This window comes from Mauremys reevesii, linkage group 3 (assembly GCF_016161935.1).
Source record: "Mauremys reevesii isolate NIE-2019 linkage group 3, ASM1616193v1, whole genome shotgun sequence".
Classification (NCBI taxonomy): Eukaryota; Metazoa; Chordata; order Testudines; family Geoemydidae; genus Mauremys; species Mauremys reevesii.
Window position 1 is genome coordinate 62009053 of NC_052625.1, and position 23899 is coordinate 62032951.

General features: G+C 41.9%; 1 protein-coding gene across 17 annotated transcripts in view; it reads right to left on the bottom strand.

Annotated features, from left to right (window-relative positions):
- DNAH8 (dynein axonemal heavy chain 8) overlaps positions 1-23899 on the bottom strand; it is a 556010-nt gene that overhangs the window by 259905 nt on the left and 272206 nt on the right. For all 17 annotated transcript variants that reach the window (XM_039529004.1, XM_039529011.1, XM_039529005.1 and 14 more), the window contains 7 exons: positions 17434-17674; positions 8162-8361; positions 7639-7792; positions 7375-7538; positions 4217-4319; positions 3733-3837; positions 3260-3421 (listed from right to left, as the gene is read on the bottom strand). In XM_039529004.1, the coding sequence (XP_039384938.1) occupies positions 3260-3421; positions 3733-3837; positions 4217-4319; positions 7375-7538; positions 7639-7792; positions 8162-8361; positions 17434-17674 (1129 nt within the window). The remainder of the gene's footprint in view (positions 1-3259; positions 3422-3732; positions 3838-4216; positions 4320-7374; positions 7539-7638; positions 7793-8161; positions 8362-17433; positions 17675-23899) is intronic.

Genomic DNA, 23899 nt, shown 5'->3' on the forward strand with positions numbered 1-23899 from the left:
TGGAAATTTCATGCTGAATAATGAGAGTATAGCAGTAGGAATAAACTGCTGACTACCTGACCAGGATGGTGATTGTGAATGCTCAGGGAGATAAGAGATGCTACAAAACCAGAAAACCCAGTAATAATGAGGATATATGCCACCTCAGTATAGAATACAGAGATAGATTTCTAGACACCATTAATGACAGCTTCTTAGAGCAACTAGTCCTGGAACCCACAAGGAGAGAGGCAATTCTTGATTTAGTCCTAAGTGGAGCCCAGGATCTGGTCCAAGAGGTGAATATAACTGAACAGCTTGGTAATAGAAACTATCATTAATAATTAAATTTAACATCCTTCTAGGGGGGAGATACCAAAGAAACCTACCACAGTAGCATTTAATTTCAAAAAGGGAAACGTCACAACAATAAGGAAGCTAGTTAAACAGACAACAAAAGGAACAATCACACAAGTGAAATGCCTGAAAAACACATGGAAACTTTTTAAAAACACCATAATAGAGGCTCAAACTAGATGTATAATGAAATCAAACAAAATTAGTAAGCGGACCAAAAAAAATTTGCCATGGCTAAACAGCAGATTAAAGGTGGCAGATAGAGACAAAAACATGTCCTGTAAAAATTGGAAGTCAAATGCTATGAAAGAAGAATAAACTCAGGCAAGTCAAATATAATTAGGCAGGCTAAAAAAAGAATATGAAGAGCAACTAGCAAAAGACACAAAAACAATAAGCATTCAAAGAAGACAAGGCTACTGCAGAGAAGCTAAATGAATTATTTGCCTTAGTCTTCACTACAGATGATGTGAGGAAGATTCCCTCACCTGAGACATTCTTTTTAGATGACGAATTTGAGGAACTATCCCAGACTGAGGTGTCAATAAAGAAACTTTTAGAACAAACTGATGAATAAAACAGTAAGAAGAAGTCACCAGGACCAGATGGCATTCACCTAAGCATTCTGAAGGAACTCAAATATGAAATTGCAGAACTGCTAACCAAGATATGTAACCTAGCACTTAAATCAGCCTCTCTACCAGATTATTGGAGGATCGCTAATATAATTCTGATTTTTAAAAAAGCACTCCAGAGATTATTCTGGCAATTAAATTCTGGTAATTCTAAATTCAGTACCAGGCAAATTGTTTTAAACTACAGTAAAGAACAGAATTATCAGACACACAGATGAACACTGTATGTTGGGGAAGAGTCAACACAGGTTTTGTAAATAGAAACCATGACTCACACATCTATTAGAATTCTTTGAGGGCATCAACAAGCATGTGGACAAGGGTGATCCAGTTGATGTAGTGTACTTGGACTTTCAAAAAGCATTCAACAAGGTCCCCTCAACAAAGGGTTTTCAGCAAAGAGATAAGAGGGAAAGTCCTCTCATGGACCAATAACTGTTTAAGAGACAGGAAACAAAGGGCAAAAATAAATTATCCATTTTCACAATGGAAAGAGGTAAATAGAGGGCTCCCCGAAAGAAGGATCTGTACTTTTCAACATATTCATAAACAACCTGGAAAAGGGAGTGAACAGTGAGATCGTAACATTTGCAGATGATACAAAATCACTCAAGATAGTTAAGTCCAAAGCTGACTGCGAAGAGTTACAAAAGGATCTTATAAAACTGGGTGACAGGGCAACAAAATAGTAGATGAAATTCTACATTGATAAGACCAAAGTAATGCACATAGGAAGAATAATCCCAATTATACATACAAAATGATGGATCTAAATTAGCTGTTACCACTCATGAAAGAGACCTTGGAATCATCTTAGATCATTCACTGAAAACATCTGCTCAGTGTGCAGCAACAGTCAAATAGCTAACAGAATGTTAGGAATAATTAGGAAAAGGATAGAAGATAAGACATAATGCCACTATATAAATCCATGGTATGCCCACACCTTGAATACTGTGTGCAGTTCTCGTTGCCCAACTCAAAAAAGATATATTAGAATTGGAAAAGGTATAGAAAAGGGCAAATAAAATGTTCAGGGGTATAGAACAGCTTTCTAGGAGGAGAGATGAAAAAGACTGGGACTGTTCAGCTTCATAAAAAGAGACAACTTAGTGGAGGGATTGTGATAGAGGTCTATAAAATCATGGATGCTGTGGAGAAAGTGAATAAGAAAGTGTTATTTACCCCTTTGCATAACACATGAACCAATGAAATCAATAGGCAGCAGTTTAAAAACAAATATAAAGAAGTACTTCTTCACACAACGAACAGTCAATCTGTGGAACTTGTTGCCAGGGGATGTTATGAAAGGTAAAAGGATAACTGGGTTCAAAAAAGAATTATATACATTCATAGCGGCTAGATCCATCAATGGGTATTAGCCAAGATGGTCAGGGATGTAACCCCTTGCTCAGGTGTCCTTAAACCTCTGACTGCCAGAAGCAGGGATTGGACGACAGAGATCACTTGATAATTGCCCTGCTCTGTTCATTTCCTCCAAAGCATCTGGTACTGACCACTGTTGGAAGACAGGATACCAGGGCCACCCAGAGGGGGGGGCAAGAGGGGCAATTTGCCCCAGGCCCTGAGCCCCACAGGGGCCCCCACCAGAGTTTTTCGGGGCCCCTGGAGTGGGGTCCTTCACTCGCTCCGGGGGGCCCGGAAAACTCTTGCGGGGCCGGGCGCAGGAGCTTCTTCTGCTCCCGGTCTTCGCTGGCGGGGGGTCCTTCCGCTCCAGAGCGGAAGGACCCCCGCTGGCGAATTACCGCCGAAGACGGAGCGGGACCCGCCGCCGAGTTCAGCTCGGTCTTCGGCGGTAATTCGGTGGTGGGGGGGCCCTTCCGTTCCGGGACCCGCCGCCGAAATGCCCCGAAGACCCGCGGCGGGGGCCCCCCTCCGCCGAATTACTGCCGAAGACCGGGCTGAACTTCAGCGGCGGGTCCAGCTTCGGCGGTAATTCGGCGGCGGTGGGGCCCGCCGCAGGTCTTCGGGGCACTTCGGCGGCGGGTCCCGGAACGGAAGGGCCCCCCGCCGCTGAAGACCCCGGGCCCCCGGAATCCTCTGGGCGGCCCTGCAGGATACTGGGTTAGATGTACTTTTCGAGAGTATAAACTTTTGAGGTCAGGGACTTCGTTTGTATCACACCAAGCACATTTTGAGGACTACGTGAAACAAATAAATAAAATTGCCAATCACATAAATTGTACAACCTCTGCTTTTTTCAGAAGGCTAATTGTAATCTATATATATATGCATACACAGACATATATACACCCCCCTGTTCTCACCTGTGCTGGGAAGTGATAAAGGAAGTTAAGCAGCTGGTATCCTGGGTCACTAATTTGATAATATGCTGCCCTGATTACACAGTGTAATGAAGACTGTTGCATGCGCAACAAATCTAGCAACCAAAGTTCTACAGGTCCTTTTGCATTCACTGGAGTGTCCAACTGAAAAATTAAATATAAGTTAAATGTACACAATTATAGATAGCTACCAAATCCATATTATTTATTACTGTGTTATAAATGTTATATAATTATTGTTTTGATTTTAAATATCAATAAACATGTTACCAAATATATAGAATTTATTGGGTTTTTTTCAAATAAATCATGTAATTAACCATTTTAACTTAATTTAATCATCTACTTGTGTGCATTCAGCAAAAGAATGGCTTCTCGTATAACAAAATTACTGGAAAAAAAACAGTGAAACATTTTAAATTAGTGATAAATTAGTAAGAAATTAGCAGTATTACTGGAATTTTCTCTCCTTCTCTTGATATGACTGCCATTATGCGATCATAATCCTTTGGGTGAAACTGCACTTCATTTATATTGTCAGATACGGCAGGAAGATGTGGCTAAAAGGATAATTCAGAAAGTAATTTAATGTAAACATTTAATATTAGCAGACATATAAGAAAAATAACTATTGACTTGATCGTGCAAGGAAGTTCACAAATGGAGTTTTATACTGTACAGATTATGTAGCAAGATAATGTCATAATGCATTAAATGTAGAATTTTTAAGTTACTTTCTGTGTGTTTATTTTACAGTAAAATCTAAAGTCTGAGGAGCAGCTTAAAATCTTGCTCTGAATGAGGTTTGCAAGAAGAATTTGTTACATTTACAGTTTACTTTGCCTTTGCTTTTTGCATATTTTATTTATTTAAATATTTCTTTCAAAGCTTTTTTTTGTTAGCATACTAACAATAAATAAATAGTCACTCAAAACTTGCCTGAATGGTGTGTGAATCACTTGCTTGTCCAAGAATTTCAAGAAGGGCAGGATCAGAGATAAAGAAGAATCTGGGAAACAGTAGCCTTTTCTTCTCTAAATATCTTAAATATTGTGGAAAATTCTTATTACAAAATGTATTCCACATGAAATTGTGAATCAGACTGTGAAATATGACATCATTTTAAAAAATACCAGTTTCTTCATCCTTCCTACACCTATCACTGTAACGCTCAATTTACAAAAAGATTTAAGCACATGCTTGAGTACATCTCTATTCAGGATAGCACTTTAAGTATATGCCTAATTTAAAGCACATAGTTAAGCGCTGTGTCCTGAATAGGGCAGCTTTCACAAATCAGGGCTTAAAATATCAAAAGCCATAGCTAACTGCCACAGTACTACGTGCCATGGTGGACTGTTTTAAAGCAAAGTAATTTAAATCACCAATTGTAATCATGATTTAAATTGGCTATCAGGAAACATTGATTTAAATAATTTATTTGAATCCTGTTTCGCATTTGTACTTTTTAGGTATTTTTCTAAAGAAAGGATTACTCTTATTGGTTGGTAACCATTAAAACATGTTGATATGCAACTAAATACAGCCTTTGCACTAAATTGGTGCTTCTTTTTGCTAACCAGGAGGATATTATATTTTTATACACTTATTTAGCAATTATAGAATTTAACATACATTTATTCAGATTCTTAATATTTATAGTTTTTATGATGTTATAAAATGGCAAATGACATTTGTTATTTACTAGATTAATTTTTTACTCATGATTTGTGTCAAGTTGCATTTGGATGCAAGCTGAAGTTCCATAAATTTTTTAAAAAAACAGCATTTTAAAATGTTTTTATTAGTTGAATAAAACTACCTTAAATGTGCTATATAAATTAGAAAACAGTAAGTTTATCAAAACATGTTTGTTTTTTAACTGATTTATTAAACAAAGGAAGTATTATCTGTAGTAAGTGAATTGAACTGATTGCTTCTGGTCACCCTGTCATTCAAGACTTTAAAACTAGTAGATCTCATTCTCTCACACCTCACTTTCATGCATAGTTCAGAAGAGAAAAATAAATGTTCCTGCTTTTTCAACACCCAATCAGTTTCTCATCTTTGAACTGAACTAATTGAAAAAACTGAAATAAAGAAAATATTTTCTCTGTGCCTACAGAAGAAGTTGCTTCTGTCAAAAGCTGGTTTGACACTTCAACCAACTCTGATTGCAGATGCTTAGTCAGTGATTTCCATTAGTTCAGTGGTCTAACTTTCTTTAAAATTTCAGCAGCTAACCCACACTGCTTGAATATTATTTTTTTATTTAATGTAAATGATTTTACTATAATCTATTAAGTTTAGGCCTTGATTTAGGTTGCCAATTTCAAACTTAATTTTAAATGGTTTTTTTAGAAAGAAAAATCTGTTTCCATTAAAAATAAGATTTTAATTTTTTTCATAATTGAATTTTTTCCACCCTTCTATGTGCTAATGCATAGAAAGAAAGAACTGTAGTTCTCTGAGTAAATACTGTAGTATAGATTCTTGCTCTTGGGCATAACTGGACCATCAGGGTATGTCTACACTGCAGTTAAACACCTGCAGCTGTCCTAGGTCAGCTGATCCGGGCTACTGGGCTCAGGCTGTAAAACTGTGGTGTAGATATTTGGACTCCGGCTGGAGCCCAAGCTCTGGGCATTTCACCTGTCAAGGAGTCCCAGAGCTTGGGCTCCAGCCCTAACCCAAATGTCTACACCACAATTTTACAGCCCCACAGCCCAACCCTGCGACCCTGTGTCAGCTGACACGGGCCAGCCATGGGTGTTTAATTACTATAAAGACATACCCTCAGTGTTGAGGTCAGAAACATATGGAAAGTTGTGGCTATGTCCACACTTGGAGCTAGGGGTGTGATTCCTAGCTTGTGTATTCTCGAAGCATAGGCGCTGACTCCGTGGATGCTCTGGGGCTGGAGCACCCATGGGGAAAAATTAGTGGGTGCTTTGCCCCCACCGGCAGCCAAGCTCCCCTCACCCCCCACCCCACCCCACCCCACCCACCCACCTCACCTCCTCCTCCCCTGCCTTGAGCGTGCCGCATCTCCGCTCCTCCACCTACCTCCCAGCATTTCCCACCCGGCCGCTGCCAAACAGCTGTTTGCACGCTCCGTGTGGGGAGGAGCAGGAACGTGGCGCACTCAGGGGAGGAGCGGGGAAGAGGCAGGGCCAGGGTGAGGATTTGGGGAAGGGGTTGGAATGTGGGTGGGAAAGGGGTGAGAAAAGGCAGGATAGGGGCAGGGCCTCATGGAAGGGGTGGAGTGGGGGTGGGGCCAGGGGCAAAGGGGGAGGTCTAGCAACCAGGGGAAAAAGAGGAAGTCGGCACTTATGCCTTTGAAATAGTTTTCATCAAGTTAGCAAGTTAAAAATAGTAGTGCAGTGGTGGCAGAGAGCAGTGGCACAGGCTAGCCACAAGTATGTACCTACAGCATCCAGGCAGATTTGCACTCAGAGTGGCTATCCCATGTCACTGCTTGTTGCTGCCCGGGATACAGCGCTAGGCTATTTTTAGCATGCTAGCTCAATGACAGCTAGCGTGAGGATGTCTATGCAAGTTGGAAATGTCATCTCCAGCTCCAAATATAGACATACCCCAAGACTGCTGGGGTCACACACATGCCTTTCTGGCAGCAAAGAATACTTATAACAGGATCACAGGCCCCAGTCCAGCAAATCGTTTAAACTGAATTCTGGACTTCAAGAGCTAACATCCTGTGTTCATTCAGTTCCTCACATCAGAATCTATGTACGATACTTCAAAGTGAGAAGCAGTTTGGATGTCTAAATCTATCTGAAGAACTATACATACTGAAGGAACACTTTCTCCTTTGAATGTTATTAGTACAGATTCCTATTCTTGGGAGATTATCTAGCCATACCAATTGCCTAAGGAGTTTTGAATACAAATAATAAAATGAAGATTGCAGTACTGCTCTTCTAGAGACAAACTACAATATATTACTGTATGTGACAACCTTATAAAAGTAACTTCTATTTTTAACATTTTTAGCTGTTTGATTTGTAATTAAAATAAAATATTACTGACTTTATATAAATTTATGACATAATCATGTATTTTAGAAAACTTCTTACCCTGTAAGTGATTTCTGACACACCTCCAACTGTTCATGTAAATGAGGCAGAAGCTGTCCCATAGTCTCATCTCCAACACAGCAGTTAACAACATTAGGATTCTCATGAGCTCGTTGCATTATTTTTATCCATGATTTGTCAATGTTCTGAAAACGTTTTGCTTCCTAAGCATAAGTTAAATCAACGTGTTAACACATTCTCTTGTAAACTGTTATTTAGTTAAGTTTTTTAGAATATAAATATCAAAAAGTATTATAGATTTACCTGAGGTAATTGCTTTGCAATATCTCCCCCTACAAAAACAGCTTCAAGATAAACCCATAAGTTTTGCACCACCAACCACTCTTCAATGATATCACTGGAGGTGCTCAGTTTGTATACCCAGCTCTGAATATCTTTTTTAAATGGTGTATTATATCTAAAACCAGGGATGAGAAATAAGAATAACTTTAAATTAAAGTAGAAAGTAAAATATTTATAGAGGGAGTGAAACAAAATATGTAAATTAGAGAGCAAAAATGATCTCTTGAAAACTTGAATAAACAAATTTAATTTTATTCAAATGTATCAAGAGAATAGATTGCTATACATTTGTGAGCTGAGAGAAGTTATCTGCAGTAACATTATTAATATACCAACATCCATACAAAACAATAACATTTCATCCACATTTATTGCTGACTAAGTGTCAATCTAGTAATATGGTTGCTGATTTAATTATAGTGTGTGTATTATCGGCATGTACAAAAATTAGCAAATCCACACAAAAAAATCACTTAAGAATTACCTGTTACTAAGTAAAGAGCCCAAGATCATTAAACTGTCCTCCATAAGTGTAATAATTTCTGCTGACTCACTTCCCTTTAACAGTAGCTCTCCTCTTGCTTTAAATGATGAAAAACTCAAATTCTGGCCTCCCCAACTTTCAATTATCTGAGACAATTTAGCTTCAATATCCTTTTCCTTTATAGCAGATATACAGATATCCTGCAAAGTAAAAAAAATAAAAATGTTAATCTTCATTATCCAGATGTGAAACCTTTCCTAATACAATAAAAGCTGTGTTATCTGGCACTTTACCAACTGGAAAGCTCTAGAAACCAGCATTTCGGAGTGCCGGATCGGGGCAGTTCCTCACAAGTGACATGTCCCTGCTGCTCCTAGGTGGAGAAATGGCCGCGGGGGCTCCATGCGCTGCCCTGCCCTGAGCGCTGGCTCCGCAGCTCTCATTGGCCGGGAATACAGCCAATGGGAGCTGTGGGGGCAGTGCCTGCAGGCAGAGGCAGCATGCAGAGCCACCTGGCCATGCCTCCACCTAGGAGCAGCAGGGACATGTCACCGCTTGCCGGGAGCTGCCTGAGGTAAGCGCCGCCCAGATCCAGCACCCTGAAACCATTCCCACACCTCAACCCCCTGCCCCGAGCCCCCTCATGCACCCGAACTCCCTCCCCTCTATTGATAAGTATAATTTTTAGTTAACTGGAATTTTTGACTTTGACTTGACATTCCCCCAACATGCTGGATAACAAAGCTTTTACTGTACTATATATATAGCTTTTAATTATAATATTTAAAATAATGTATGTATGTGCAATCCAGATCTGAAATTATGCAATGTTTTAAACACATACAGTATAGAGGTGGGACAAGGCATTCTGATATTTTTTACTGCAAACTCTTTGATGTTAAATGTTTTTTTTAAATGTAGGGGTATGCAGACCTCAACAAATTTGGCCTGGAAAATCTGTAGCTACAGCTGCATGTCTATGGTTGCACTTTTTGGTATTGACAAGACCACAGACTTTCTAAATCTAGATTTCTACATCCTTGACAGATGATAATGTTATGTTCTGATATTTACATGAGCACTCTATTGCTTCAAGTTTAGCTTATGTTTCTGTTCTAGGCAGGTATAATTGAATTATCTTGTTCAAAGAAAGTATTAGTACAGTGGCCCCACTACAAACCATATTTAACATACGGCACTTCCAAGGCTCCAAGATTTAGGAATCTGAACTGCCTTCCAAAATCTGAGAAGGATGAGGTGTGGAGCATGCTTCCTGAGTCTTAAAAGAGCAACACTCTGATGCAGAAACTATAGAACCCGAACTACCAAAAAAGAAAATCAACCTTCTGCTGGTGGCATTTGACTCAGTTGATGAAAATGAGGCACACTCTTTACTGATGTCAAGGCAGTCAGTGCAGAGTCTCAAGGCCACCCTCATGAGGAGAAGCTTTAGCCTTGCTTCACAATCTTTCTTCATGCGAGACTTAGAAAGTCACTTCAAATTTGGCAGCTCTCTCTCCAATACAAGCTTCCCGAAGGTACTTTAAGCAACTTGAGTGCAGGTTGCTCACAGGCACAAACTTATTTCAGGAAATGCAGGACTTGAAGCCTGATGACTGAGGCATCCCTCAGCACTGGGAGTTGACTGAAACCCTGAGATGGTAAAAAAAAAAAACCAAACTACCTTCTGTGACAAAGCTCTGTCCTTGACTCTGTGGGTCCTGCGTTTCCTGGTGGATTTTGCTAGCCTCAGAGGCTCACTGTGACCCTCCACGTAGCCCTTCTCTCTCTAGAGGCAAGGGTCACAGCTTACTGAGCCATTTTCATCGTAAGCCAACAAGGGAGGTCAGGAGAATCAATCCTTCCTCACACAGTCTCTGTTGTCTCCCAGTCTCAGTGATTAATCAGGGAGGGGAGGGGGAAGCCCGGGCCCACCCTCTACTCCAGGCTCCAGCCCAGGGACCCTAAAATTAGCAGCTATGGTAGCTGACTTTTTGGAAACAGGACATGTACAATTCCCTGGGCCACTTCCCCACAGCAGCCCCCACTCAATATCTCCTTCACCATTACTTCAGGGCCTCGTTCCTTGCACCTGATATGGATTTGTACTACTTCGTTCCTCCAACAGCACGGATCCCTCCTATAGCTCCTGACACCCACGCCTCACTGACTAACTGGGAGGCTTTTAACTAGTTCCAGACAGCCCTTGAGTGGCTTCAGGTGTCCCAATCAATCTAGCTATCTCCGCTGCCTTCTAAAAGGATCTTATTTGGCCCCAGGTATCTTGATTAACCCGGAGCAACTGCCATTTGGTTACCATGGTAGTAGGGATTTGTTTAGCCTGGGGCTAACATACCTGTTCCTCACTACTTTACTGTAGCCATCTGGCCTTGCCCCATCACACTTCATAACACTAACTATTTACAATACAAGAGAACACAGTCTGCTCAGAGAGCTTGCAAGAAGAGCAGTTCCAGTGACTGTCACAAGCAGTAAAAAGAAACTTAGATGGCTCTTGGTTGGCTGGGCCCTTTATACCGATGTCAAAAGCACACAGCAGCCAGAGGTGACGCATCGGGGGGCATGGAGGATCAAGTGCATCCAAGCAGCCACCCAGGTGGGGAGCACAAGGGGCAGAGCCAGAGCTGAAGTGGAAGAGGTGGGGCCAGATCCTCTTCCGGCTGTGCTGGTACGGTGCCCGGTGCAGCACAGCAGCTGCCTGGGAGAGCGCCTGGCTGTGGTGGTGGCAGGCTGCCCCCTGCCCAAGCTTGGCTTCCGGGGACAGTGGCCAAGTGAGCCGGAGCCCCTCCTCCCTTCAGCATGCTCAGAGTCAGCCCCTGTCACTGGAAACTGAGCCTGGGCAGGGAGCGAACTGCAACTGCCCCTGTCTCCAACCAGGCTCTCTCCCAGGCAGCTGCTGCTGTGCACAGAGACTACTGGGGGGTGGGGGTGGGCCCTCCGGCTTGTTGGATTCCTGTCCCAGAAACCGAGTCCAGGCAGGGAGTGGGCTGCTGCTGCTGCCCCTCCCCAGGCAGGCTCTCTCCCAGGCAGCTGGCTACAGAGCTTCCAGTATGGAGAGGCACTAGTCGTCTATGATTGCAGCAGCGTGCATTTGAGGTGCACCGACAGGTATCACCGAAGGAAAAAGTTCCAGCGACTGTGCGGGGTGTGCGCACACCCAGAATGGAATGGACATATGCAATCACTCAAAGAACTGGACAGTTTGAGGGAATGTTCACTCTGGAGCTGAATCGCTCCTGAGTTCACAATGTTCTCCCTTCTGGCTATTGAGAAGTGTATTGTGTTTCTAAAAGGAGGCTGCCCAACCTTGTGCCTCTATAAGAGCTATAGGCCCAGGTATACCTGATTGAGTGGTTCCGAACTGGAGTCTGAAGCTGCCACCACTTGTGAAAGGCTTCTAACCCCAATATGACTATCAAAAGTATTAAAGCAAGTGGACAAAGAGAAATTACAAGTACTGGGGGCTCTGTTGATCAGGCCTCTAAACAGGAAAAGCTGGCTATCTGAAGAGAAAGTTCCTGTGGCTGTGGTGATTGAAGCTATTAAAGCTGTTTGTCATGTTCCATAAAACAATGGAACTGCTGGAAGCAGAAAAGAAATTAGAGGCGCTTGGCTGAAAAAAGCGTTTCTGCTTTGTGACTAATCCAATCAAATGAAGAGCAATTTTTCCATTGGTCTAGACTGCTGTGGGGAGATAAGGAATAGGAAAAAAATTAACTTACTTGAAAATTTTCCTTTCTTCTAGAGGGAAAGGCCATATATCTATTACAAGGGGGCTTACCCTTGGGTGCAGTTCTTTAGAGGAAGGTCCAAGATCTGTCAATCACAGCTTGGAGTGGCTATAAATGCATTATTCTGTCTGAAATACTTCCAAAGTTGCTTTGTAGAGCTAATTCCTTTAAACTTTGATTCTCAGGTAATTAGACAGAAAAAATCATATAAAAACACTTCGTCCAGCAGGACAAACGTTGAATTTCACCTCAAATAATGGAGGACAGATATATCATGCCTCTAAAGAAAATGGAGCAGAATTTGACAGTTTAAGCCTTCCTCAGAACTATAATTCTTTTGTTAGGTGGTTTAGCTCTCTCCAGACTTTCCTGCTAGAAGAAAGGAGATTTTGGGTTAAGTTTTCCTGTTCTTCACAGAGAAAGTCCACAGATCAACTGCAATGGGATGTCCAATAACAGGGAATAATTAGGGAGAGAAACAAAGGATGAATGAGGAGGTAGATGTGACATTATTGACATGAACTATGACCATATAGATTATTGCTGCAACCAGGGTTATATGGTTGCACCAGGTCTTGTACAGAGGAATCAACTGGGGTGTCTATGGAAAGGTTGTAGTTTGCTGGTTATGATTATGCTGTCTGTATGTGTGTATCATTTTTGTATTTGAAGTTATGAATATTGGCTATGTACTTGTATCTCAACGTGTTTGATTCTAAGTAACCTTAGTGGAGCAATTGGTCAGCTTCTTGAGAAAGGACTATTCTCAGTAAGTGCCTGTAGAAGGGCTCGGCCGAGGCTCATCCCTCCGGGGATTGCACCGCCACGCAATAGTTCGCTATGGGTCCTGGCCCTGGGTCAGGGCGGGGCAGCAAACAAACAGTCTGGAGCTCAGGCCCTTAGGCAGGGGCTGAGCCAAGAGTCCAATAGAAGCCCAGGCCCTGGGTCGGGGCAGGGCAGCAAATAAACAGTCTGGAGCTCAGGTTTCTGAGCGTCTGGTTCGAGGCAGAGACTGCCACCTGTGAGTGGGGTGGCAGGGTGGACGCAGGCCCACCCACTCCACTGCGTCCCAGCCCAGGGCTCTAGCAATGGCAGGAGACTTGACGCTGTGTCAGTGGGGATCCTGACCGCAACATACTGACATGGGTTCTGGCTGAGCTGCGCCAGACCAGGGTCGACTGCCCCCGGGCTACTTCTGGACTCCCTCTCGTAGGGTACCTGGGTTAGGGCAGTGTCCTCAGAGGTTTCCAGCACCATCGGTTCCTCTGGGTAACGGGCGAGGGGTAGGCTCGGCTGCTCCTCAGGGTAGGTGGCAAGGGGTAGGCTGGGCTGCTCCTCAGAGTAGCTGGCCAGGGGTAGGCTGGGCTACTCCTCTGGGTAGCTGGCCAGGGGTAGGCTGGGCTGCTCCTCTGGGTAGCTGGCCAAGGGTAGGCTGGGCTGCTCCTCTGGGTAGCTGGCCAGGGGTAGGCTTGGCTGGCCCGGCCAGTCCTCGTGTCGGCTGCAGCCTGCCGGCGTGTCCCAACCCAGAGCTAGGCCACAGGCATCTGGCCTCTCCAGCGGCTGGCTTTCAAGTGAGCTTTGCCGTTAGGCTTTTCTACTTCCTGACCTGTGCCCTGCCCTCTGGGGGGCGGGCGCAGGACCCGCTGGCTCCACCCACATTGGTGCTAGGGGAGGCTCATGCCTCCGCGGGGCTGTGGGGTGTCTCACCGCCTTGCTACAGTGCCCAATCAAGAAACACTTAACTGACAACGGACTTTGGGAGATACCAACCCACATCTGAGCTTTTCTGGGAATGCTTACATTAACATGTAAACAATGGCATCGGCCTGCAAAAAGCTGAATCATTCATGAACATGTGACTTGCCCAGGTAGCTACAAACTCCATCTTGTTGCTGTGACTTTGCACAGAAGAACAAAGGGGTTTCCATCCACAAGAGAAAGAATATAAAAGGCCCTGGAAGCCTCTCCATTTTGTCTTCAGCTGGCTCAAGAGATGGCCTCTCCACCCCCAAGAGATGCCTGAAAGAAACTGGAACAAAGGACAGTAACCACAGGGGTGTGACTGATTGCTGGACCCAGACTAGGAAGGAATCCAGTCTGTGAAAGAAGCTTATTGGAACATCTCTGGGGGTGAGATTTCATCTATAATCAGTTTCTTAATGTATTAGGTTTAGACTTGCGCGTCTTGTTTTATTTTGCTTGGTAACTTACTTTGTTCTGTCTGTTATTACTTGGAACCACTTAAATCCTTTTTATACTTAATAAAATCACTTTTGCTTATTAATTAACCCAGAGTAAGTAATTAATACCTGGGGGAGCAAACAGCTGTGCATATCTTTCTATCAGTGTTATAGAGGGCAGACAATTTATGAATTTACCCTGTATAAGCTTTATACAGAGTAAAATGGATTTATTTGGGGTTTGGATTCCATTGGGAGCTGGGTGTCTGGGTGCTAGAGACAGGAGCACTTCTTAAGCTGTTTTCAGTTAAGTCTGCATCTTTGGAGAGCATGATTCAGACTCTGGGTCTGTGTTGGAGCAGACTGGCATGTCTGGCTCAATAAGGCAGGGTTCTGGAGGCCCAAACTGGCAGAGAAAATGGGCTCAGAGGAGTCTCAGCACATCAGGTAACAGTCCCAAGGGGGACATGTCTCCCTTTTATAAAAAAATAAATAAATCAGTTGCTGGTTGAGCATAATGTGCAAATCCCTACCTCCAATGCAGGGACTGATGAAGCCTACATGTTTAAATGGTTAATCTTACTGATGGTGTGGAAACATGACCAGGTGGCCACTGCATCTCTCTCTCTCTCTCTCTCTCTCTCTCTCTGTATGTTATATATGAATCTTCAATTACTTTGAATAAATAAGCATACATTTTCAAGGGGAAAAAAGGTTTCTACCTTTGAAAGCATCTGAAATGCACCCATTTAGCCATCTAATAACAAACTGCAATGTTTCTTCTGTTTTTCTTTGCTTGTTTTTCATTTGTTTATGATGGGTATATAGACCAAGAGAAGTGGAGATTTTTCTGAATTGGGTACTACATTCAATGTTGATTTTTAGACCTTTGACATCAAGAGTATGCCAGAAGAGTGGACGTTTTTGTTTAGTTTTTTGTTTTTCTTTGGTTTTTAAAGGGTTGGGGTTTTTTGTTTGTTTGTTTGTTTGTTTGATAGATAGTGGGCAAAAATGATGAGAAAAATATTTTTTTGTAACTGGGTTTATTTTGGGAATAAAGAATTAACTCTCAGTACATCTTTGTCCTCATGAAGAGGTGCACAGCTGCTGTTCCCCAATAAGACCTTAACTTCTGAAAACTCTCTTTGCTGAAATGATTGAAAGGAGATAAGCCTTTTAAAAAATCTAAGGGTACTTCTGACAAGGGATCAAAGGGATGCTTCATCTGAGTTTTTAATATAAGATTTTGATCCTAAGTGGGAATTCTCCTCCTTGGTGTAGAGATTAGAAGTGAGGCAGCTCCAAGAATTCTTATGTCCGGAAGAAAGGAAAATCCTCTACCCACTTGCATTTCTAGCGAGCTGGAAATGTTTATTATTTGGCTTTTGAAGTCTGAGGATTTTGGCTCATATTAAGACTTACTATAAGAATTTAAAACAAAACATAGAAAAAAGAAAAAGCTTTGCCCTTGCCTTGACTGGATCCTTATACGTTAATGACTTAGCTCTCTCTATATATACAGCCTTACGTATAGACCAGGCCCTAGGAATACTTTCTCCAGGCTAAGGATATGATAAAAGCATCTGAATAACCTCTTTTAATTATTACCTCTCAAATCTCATGTAGCTAGATTTAATTTCTCAGGACTCAGCAGTATGTCGGTGCAAGGGACCATCACTGACAGATGTGACTAGAGATCGAATAACATTGCACCCTGTGGCCACCAGCTTCTGAATCCTGTTCTCTGACAGAAATAAACTTATGTGGAGATTGAGATCTGATTATTCCCAGAAGTAATATTGACCATGTGATGTCATTCTGCTCTTGGTGATGACAAATCCATCTTCCTTCAGAACAGAATCTGAGCTGTGGGACTGCAGCTTTGTGAGCCTTTTCCAGGAATGGTGCTCTGAGCAGGCAGTCTCAACATGGGTATATATGAACCCTTTTTGCCCGAGGAAAACAGTGTTAACTAGCACTTTGGAAGACACTTTGGAAGATAGAGGGGCAGGCAGACCAAAGGAAAACCATCACACTAACAACATTGTCTGTTGCATGTGAAGCCAAGACATCTCCTATGGGAGGTTCATGCAGTGCATTGGTAGGGGTTCTTCAAATCAAGGCTAGAGAAAAATTTAAAAAATCCTTTTGAGAACAGCTACTACAGTGAAATTTAGGGTCTCCAACTTGAACTGTAGCTTCTAGAAAAAAAATCTATTTAAGAATTTCAAATTGAGTGCTCCTCAGTTTTTTGAGCCCTTGGGCATCAGGGTGGGAATGGAATACACTCCTAAGCCTTCTTGTTCCCTGCAAAATCAATTACTTCAGTTTGAAGCAGATTATATATTGTAGTCTTCATACTTTTGTATTTTGGTTGGCTGGAGGATGAAAGAGATGTTTTGGAGTTGCATTTAATTCTAAATAGGACAGGTTGTATATCTCTGGCTAAGATTCTTTAATTTGTTTTGTGTGTAGTATTGAACAAAAACACACTGAAATTTCAGTTAGGAAGAAAAAATTAAATGCAGAAATACAAAATGGGAAATAATAAGCTATGCAGAAAAAGATCTGAGGATTTTACTGGATCACAAACTGAACATGAGTCAACACGGTGATGCACTTGTGAAAAAAGCAAATGTCATTCTGGGGTGCATTAACAAGGGCATCATAAGAAAGGCATAAGAGGTAATTATTCTCCTCTACTCAGCACTGGTGAGGCCTCAGCTGGATTAATATGTCAAATTTTAAGAGTCCAGATTAGAGCAACAAATATGATAAAAGGTTCAGGAAAGGTTTAAAAACCTGGGTATGTTTAGTCTTGAAAAAAAGAAGACTGAGGGGGGACCCGATAACAGTCTTCAAATATGTTAGGGGCTGTTATAAAGAAGATGGTGATCAATTGTTCTCAATGTCCACTGAAAGTAGGACAAGAAGTAACAGGTATAATCTGCAGCAAGGGAGATTTAGGTTAGACATTAGGAAAAACTTTCTACAGGGATAGTTAAGTACTGAAATAGCTTACCAAGGGAGGTTGTGGAATCCCAGTCATTGGAGGTTTTTAAGAACAGATTAGACAAACACCTGTCAGAGATGATCTAGGTATACCTGGACCTGCTTCAGAAAAGAGGGGATTTGACTAGATGACCTCTTGAGGTCACTTCCAGCCCTACATTTCTATGATTCTATAATGGACAACAACTATTTAACATACCATGCATTGTTTCAGAATAGCGTTTGATTTCATAGTAAAAAAATCCTTAAATATAACTTTTATACAAGTAATATTTTGTACTTTCCTGAAAATATAAATTGAAGGATCAAAAGCAATGTGTGTACTTACCTCAATATCATCCTTATGTTTAAGAAGTGGTGCTTCCATGATGTTTCGAAGACAAAAAGAATCTGATTCCACATCAAATTGATGTCCTGTTGTTTCAGCAATGCGATTCCAATGTCTCTGCTTCATTGCTTTATTAGTCATCATTTCCAACAGAGGACATGACTCACTAAAATCATCTATTCTTTTCTTGAGGTCTAAAAATGCTTGCCAGTTTTTAAGTCCTTTGGGAAGTTTGCGGCACCTTTAATTCAGTAAATAATAATAATTGATACAGTAGTACACTTCTTATATTGCTGATTTAATATTTTATCGAAAAGGATCTTGAAATATTTTTATGTATATTTGGAAAAAATAGGTGGTTTAAAACAGACACCATTGCTTCACCAAAACTATTTTCTCAGCAACAATGGCTGAAAAATTAGTCTGCTGACATATCAATTTCATTTAAATAGTGTACCAGTGATATCAGTGCAGGGCCGGCTCTAAGCACCAGAGTTCCAAGCATGTGCTTAGGGCAGCACTTTTCAAGGGGCACCACTCCAGCTTTTTTTTTTGGCTTTGGCAGCGGCTCTCCAGCTTTTTTTGGTTTTTTTGCTTGGGGCGGCAAAAAACCTGGAGCCAGCCCTGTATCTGTGTCTATCTTTCCTGCAAAAATCATTGTAAGCACTGTTCTAAAAAGCATAATGTTATCCCTTCAATCCCACTCTCATACAGGTGGTGGATTAAACAGAACTCCCAGAAAGTAATCTTCTAATGCAAATGCAAGATTTATTATCTGATAATTTTCTCTTAGCCATTTCTCCCCTCATTCATTACTAATGGGTTAATTTGAAATTTGGAGAGAGATCAATATAATTGCTGAAGGCTTCAGAACTAAACCTAATCCTTCAACTCAGTCAATCAGTAATATTCTTCCAAAGCTGTAGAAATATTTCAGCAACTTATTAGTAGCATTAAGACATATACTTGGTATATTATAGCTAATTGTCAAGCTACTATGTGTCTAATTCTCTCTTTAGGGGAAAAAAATCTGTTATGAATTGTATTCCAGTTGTTTTATCAGATTAGCATAGTGGACTGATGAGAGGAGAACCTGCTAGCAGAAAGAAAATCAGGTAAGAGATTTCACATTCTGTAGCACATGTTCTCGCCTGACTAATAGGAAGTAGTGAGCAGTGAATCACATAAGTAGAAAAGAAAAAAGTAGTTTTAAGCATTAGACTAGTATAATAGATAGAAGTGGAAGTGGTTCTCCCCGCCCCCCATATAAAACCAGAGCTTTGGAATTTAAAGAATTATTTGGGAACCAACCCACTAATACCCTCCTACCAAAGGATGGCCTGTTGAAGAATGGAAACCTATTTTGCAAGTGTTCCTCAAACTATTTCCAACAATGCCAATAGAGACTTGTAGATGGAGTCTCAATTTCTTCTCCAGAAATATTTCCCAGATATCTAGCATAGCAACTGGTGCAAGTTTTTAACATCTTGCCTAAAGCAATTTGTGGCCCTAAGGCCCTGACATTTTGGATGGAATGATATGTGCAGAAAACAATTAGTGTCTGTACTCTGTATGTTTGAGATATACTTTTAGCTTTCTAGGGATGTTACTTGTGTCACATTATTGCGGTAGCTGTGTTGTTCCAGGATATGAGGGAGACAAGGTGGGTGAAATAAAATCTTTTATTGGACCAACTTCTGTTGGTAGAGAGGACAAACTTCTGAACTTCACAGAGCTCTTCTTCATACCTGGAAAAAGTAATCAGTGTCCAAGCTAAATACAAGGTGGGACAGACTGCTAAGCATCAGGGGTTCACACATGGTATAGGAGCCCTTTTAAACTGAAGTGCGCAGTTAACACCTCTGCAGTCATAGGACAATGGAGGGTTAGTAGACAGCCGGGTGTGTTATACACATTTTTGTAATGGGTCATAAAACCAGTATTAACACCTTCCAAGGTGTGTGATGAATGTAAGAATTTTTGGTTATATTTTTATGATGCATATGTGCACCTTAGTTTAGCTGATCACTATGTATTTGTCGCAGGGTGGAGCTTCTTCCGAGCTTCCAAGCACACACTGCCACTCCTCATCTCCTTGAGGATGGTTTATTTTCTTAAAACAGGCAAGTAAACAAACAGAAAACAGTCTTTTAACTCTCTCCTTTGTCTCAGATTTCAGGGCCACTCCTCAGAGGGATCTCTGGCACTCCTCTCCTGACAGCTTCTCAGTTTTAATCAGCTGTCCTCCCTTCGTGGAGCAGCAGCCGCAGGGCTGCTTCCCCAGCCACCTGGCCCCTTCCTCCAGAGACACACCATTGGACTTAGCTCCACTCCACTATGTCTTCTCTTTCACAGGCACAGCCTGTCTCAATCACCCTCTCCTCCTTCATTCCCCGTCCTTTAAAGCCTCAGGTATAGCCCAACCACCTTTAATTGTCTGGATTGGGCTCACCTGTTCTGACACAAGGGAACTTAGTCCAGCTCTACTCACAGGGACCAGGTACCCTGTGACAGTATTTCTATAACACTGAGCGTAAAAGGGAGAGAGGCATGACTGGTGTCATGAATGCAATCTGGCGCCACATCTACACTAGAAGTGCTAGAGAGGTTCTTCTGATAAAGACACTCTATGCTGACGGGAGAGAGCTCTCCCATCAGCTTAATTGCTCCACGTCCCAAAAGAGCTGATAGCTATGTCAGCGAGAGAAGCTCTTCCGCCAACATAGCGCTGTTTACACCGGTGCTTAGGTCAGTATAACTTACATTGCTCAGCCATGTGATTATTCACATCCCTGAGTGACTTAAGTTATTGTGACACTCTGTATTTCAAGGGAACACCCTGCACCCTAATGTTCATCCTTAAAATATGATTGTGTGGTATCCAATGCAAAGTTTGTCATGTCGGGTGTTTTCAGAAGGCTCATGATGCACTGAGCATTGTTGCTATAGTAATGTTATAGATTGTAATTTCATGTATATAGTTATGAGGCTGAAAATGTGTCCTCATGGCTTAAAACAAGCCCAGGCAAAACTCTCCAAGAACAGAGTGGCAGTTCACACCTCATCAGGGCATGTATGGGACAAACCCAGCCCAGCCTCACAGGAACAAAGGACACTGGCATAGGCAGCAACAAAGGATCTGTTGGACTCTCCAGTGAGTAACACATGGCTTGAATGATCTCTTCCTTAGTTGGGGTGTCTGTGTTGATATCAAGATCTTCTGCCTCCTGGATGTTTGCTTCGTCTTTAGGTGGTTCCCTGTTCAGCAATTTTTTGAAATGCTCTGTCCAGCACATTTCTTGTTCTTTTTCAGTTGTTAGTAGGTGTCCTTGTTTGTTCCTGATGAGAGTATTTGTCGGTGTCTGCCGTTTACCACTGATAAGCCGCATCATTTTGTAGATGGTTCCTTGTTCACAACGAGCACCTGCATCCTCTGCTTGTGTTGCCAGATTATCAACAAAATGCCATTTGTCCGCTCTCACAAGGCGTTTGACCTTCCGGTGTGCCTTGCTATACTGCTCGTGGTATTTGTCCTTTAGCTTCTGGGATTTTATATCTAAAACTTTTTTCTTCAGAGCTCGTCTGGTTTCTATGGCATTGCATGTGCTGGGTGTAATCCACTCCTTCCTTCTTTTCTGCCTGTAGCCTAGACAGGCTTCAATGCTCTGTTTATAAATTGCTGTTACTTTGTCCCACTTCTTCTGGATCTCCTCATTTGCATTCCCCTCCTCTTCATCAAGGTCTGCAAGTGCTTGTAACCTGTTCGTTGACTGCAGAACGAAGGCTTTCTGTATTTCAAGGGACTTTAGCTTGTCAATATCATAATGTCTATGTCCCTTGTTTGGTGGACCCACACTTCTCAGTTTTAGCTTGATGGAGGCTGTCACAAGGTGGTGGTCGCTGCCAACATCTGCACCCCTTCTCACTTTCATATCTGTCAGTGAGTGTTGCCATTTGCCATTTATCATGATATGGTCAATCTGATTCTTATTTCTGCCATTTGGAGAACACTATGTCAGCTTGTGAATTTCATGATGTTCAAATTGGGTTCCGCCAATGACTAGGTCATTCATATTATATAAATCAACAAGCCTTTCTCCATTTTCATCCATGGTGCCATACCCATGTCTTCCTATTGCTCTGTCATTGTTTGTGTTGTCCTTACTGGCCTTGGCATTCGGGTCTCCCATGATGATAGTTAGGTACTCTCTCTAACTCTGCCTGTAGTGTAAGGTAGAATTTGTCCTTTACTTCTTCATCACTGTCATTGTTTCTCCCGAGCCTGTTGTTAATCTTCCTGATCCTGTCCATCTACTCTCGCTGACACCCAGAATGTGTAAGCTGTAGCATCTCATCTCTGCTGTGACTTGAGCTAGCTTCCCTGTTTCATACATTGTCTGTATGTTCCACAAACCAAGTTTGTTTTTTGTCTTGGTATTGAGTACTTCAGTCTTCATGCCAGTGGCTTCCTTTCGGCTTTCACCACTGGCAGTCATATGGGTCATTGACTCCTGAAGGCTATCACACACAGTAATGGTCGATTTCTCCATCGCTGTTTCCGTAACATATTTTGTTTTTTACGGGACAGGGTTGTTAGCCCTGTGCCTAAAGCCCAACCTGGAGGACCAGGGTGTCTGTTTTGTCTGCTCCCCGCACCCCAGTCTGAAGCTCTTTGCCAAGCAGTGAGGAAGTGGTTTAATCCTTAATTTTGCATAAGGCAAGACATATGTGGATGATGCCATCCACTTATTAATAATAGAAAGAACTTTACTTTCTGAGATGAACTTTGAAGTAGAGATTAAATGATTCCTTTTATTTTCAGGAATTTTTCCTCCCGAAGGTAAGCCCTTTTTGGAATCGGCCTGAGCTCCTATGAATAGAACATTCTGTGATGGGGTCAACAAGGATTTCTTCTCTTTTATTAAGAAACCCAAACTTTGGAACACAGAGCATGTGAATTATGTGACCTTTTTTGGCTTCTCCTCTAAAGCTGCTTTTAGGAGCCAATCATCTAAATACGGAAACACAAAAATCCATCGTCTTCTGAGAAAAGCTGCCACTACAGATAAACATTTTGTAAAGACTAAGGATGCTGAGGAAAAGCCAAAGACCTGTATTGCAAATGGTCCTGCCCTATGGCAAAACAAAGGTGTGTGAAACTGAGAGGAGTAAACCAATTTAGACTGGATATGAAGGAATAATAGAACTTAGAGCTAACATTCTGAAGTGAATCCTTTGCACTTGTTTATCTTAGATCTGATGAAGACCTCTATCTTTCTTTGGAATTAGGAAATAGTGGGAGTAAAACCCCAGATTCCTGAGATTTACTGGAATCTCCTATATTGATCCCACCATTGGTATATAGTTGATTTCAGTTCTTAACACCAACTTGTAAGAAGTGGTCCCTGAAGAGGGAGGGAGAGGGCAGTTGGTTTGGGGAGAGGGTGTCTAACTGGATAATATACCATTTTTGTAGTGTCCAGAACCTATTTGTCAGTGGTGATCTTTAGCTATTCGGTGTAACATTGGCCTAAATGGTCTCCAAATGCAAGGGAAACAGACTCCAAGGTTGGTTTGCTACTTTCAAACATCATGTCAAACCTGCAGACTAACTGCTAGTAAGAAGAAGTGGTGGACAAATTCTTTTGCTTCATCTTGGATCTAAATGGGCATCTGTCATATGACTGAAAAGTAGAGGGTTGTTGTTGCTAGTAGCACTGTCTACCCTTGAAATAGGATGATGATGACATAGAAGAATAAGGTTGGTAATTCTGTCTTTGGTATCTGAAAAGAGGTGCAGGAAATCTCCTCTTAAAAGGTGACCTTAGACTTCATTTCCTAGGGAAGAGAAAAGGAAGGTAGCCAGGTATGTCTTCTGAGAGTTATTGTTATTGCTACCAATTTTGAAGATGTGTACGAGACATCAAAGGATGCCCTCAGTTTAGCAACATAATCTCTCTCTTTAATGAGGCCATTAGCCATTCTGGAGTGGTCATCGGAGGGGTTGTGGTGAACAGAGAAATTTTGTCCCACGGGTGAAACTGGATCGAGTTATAATGGGTTATTAGTTAGAGAAGATGATGAGAATAGCTTCCCTCTCAAAGAATCCAGTCTTTTCCCTTCTCTGTCACTGACAGTAGAATGTAAATTATCTTAATCTTGACATTTGCATTGTCAAAGCCTCTACCTGAGAATTAGGTGGAGAATGTACATGAAAGAAAGAAAACCCTTCATAGAATCATAGAAGATTAGAGTTGGAAGAGACCTCAGGCGGTCATCTATTCCAACCCCCTGCTCAAAGCAGGACCAACCCCAACTAAATCATCCCAGCCAGGGCTTTGTCAAGCCAGGCCTTAAAAACCTCTAAAGATGGAGATTCCACAACCTCCCTAGGTAACCCATTCCAGTGCTTCAGCACCCTCCTAGTGAAATACTTTTTCCTAATATCCAACCTAGACCTCCCCGA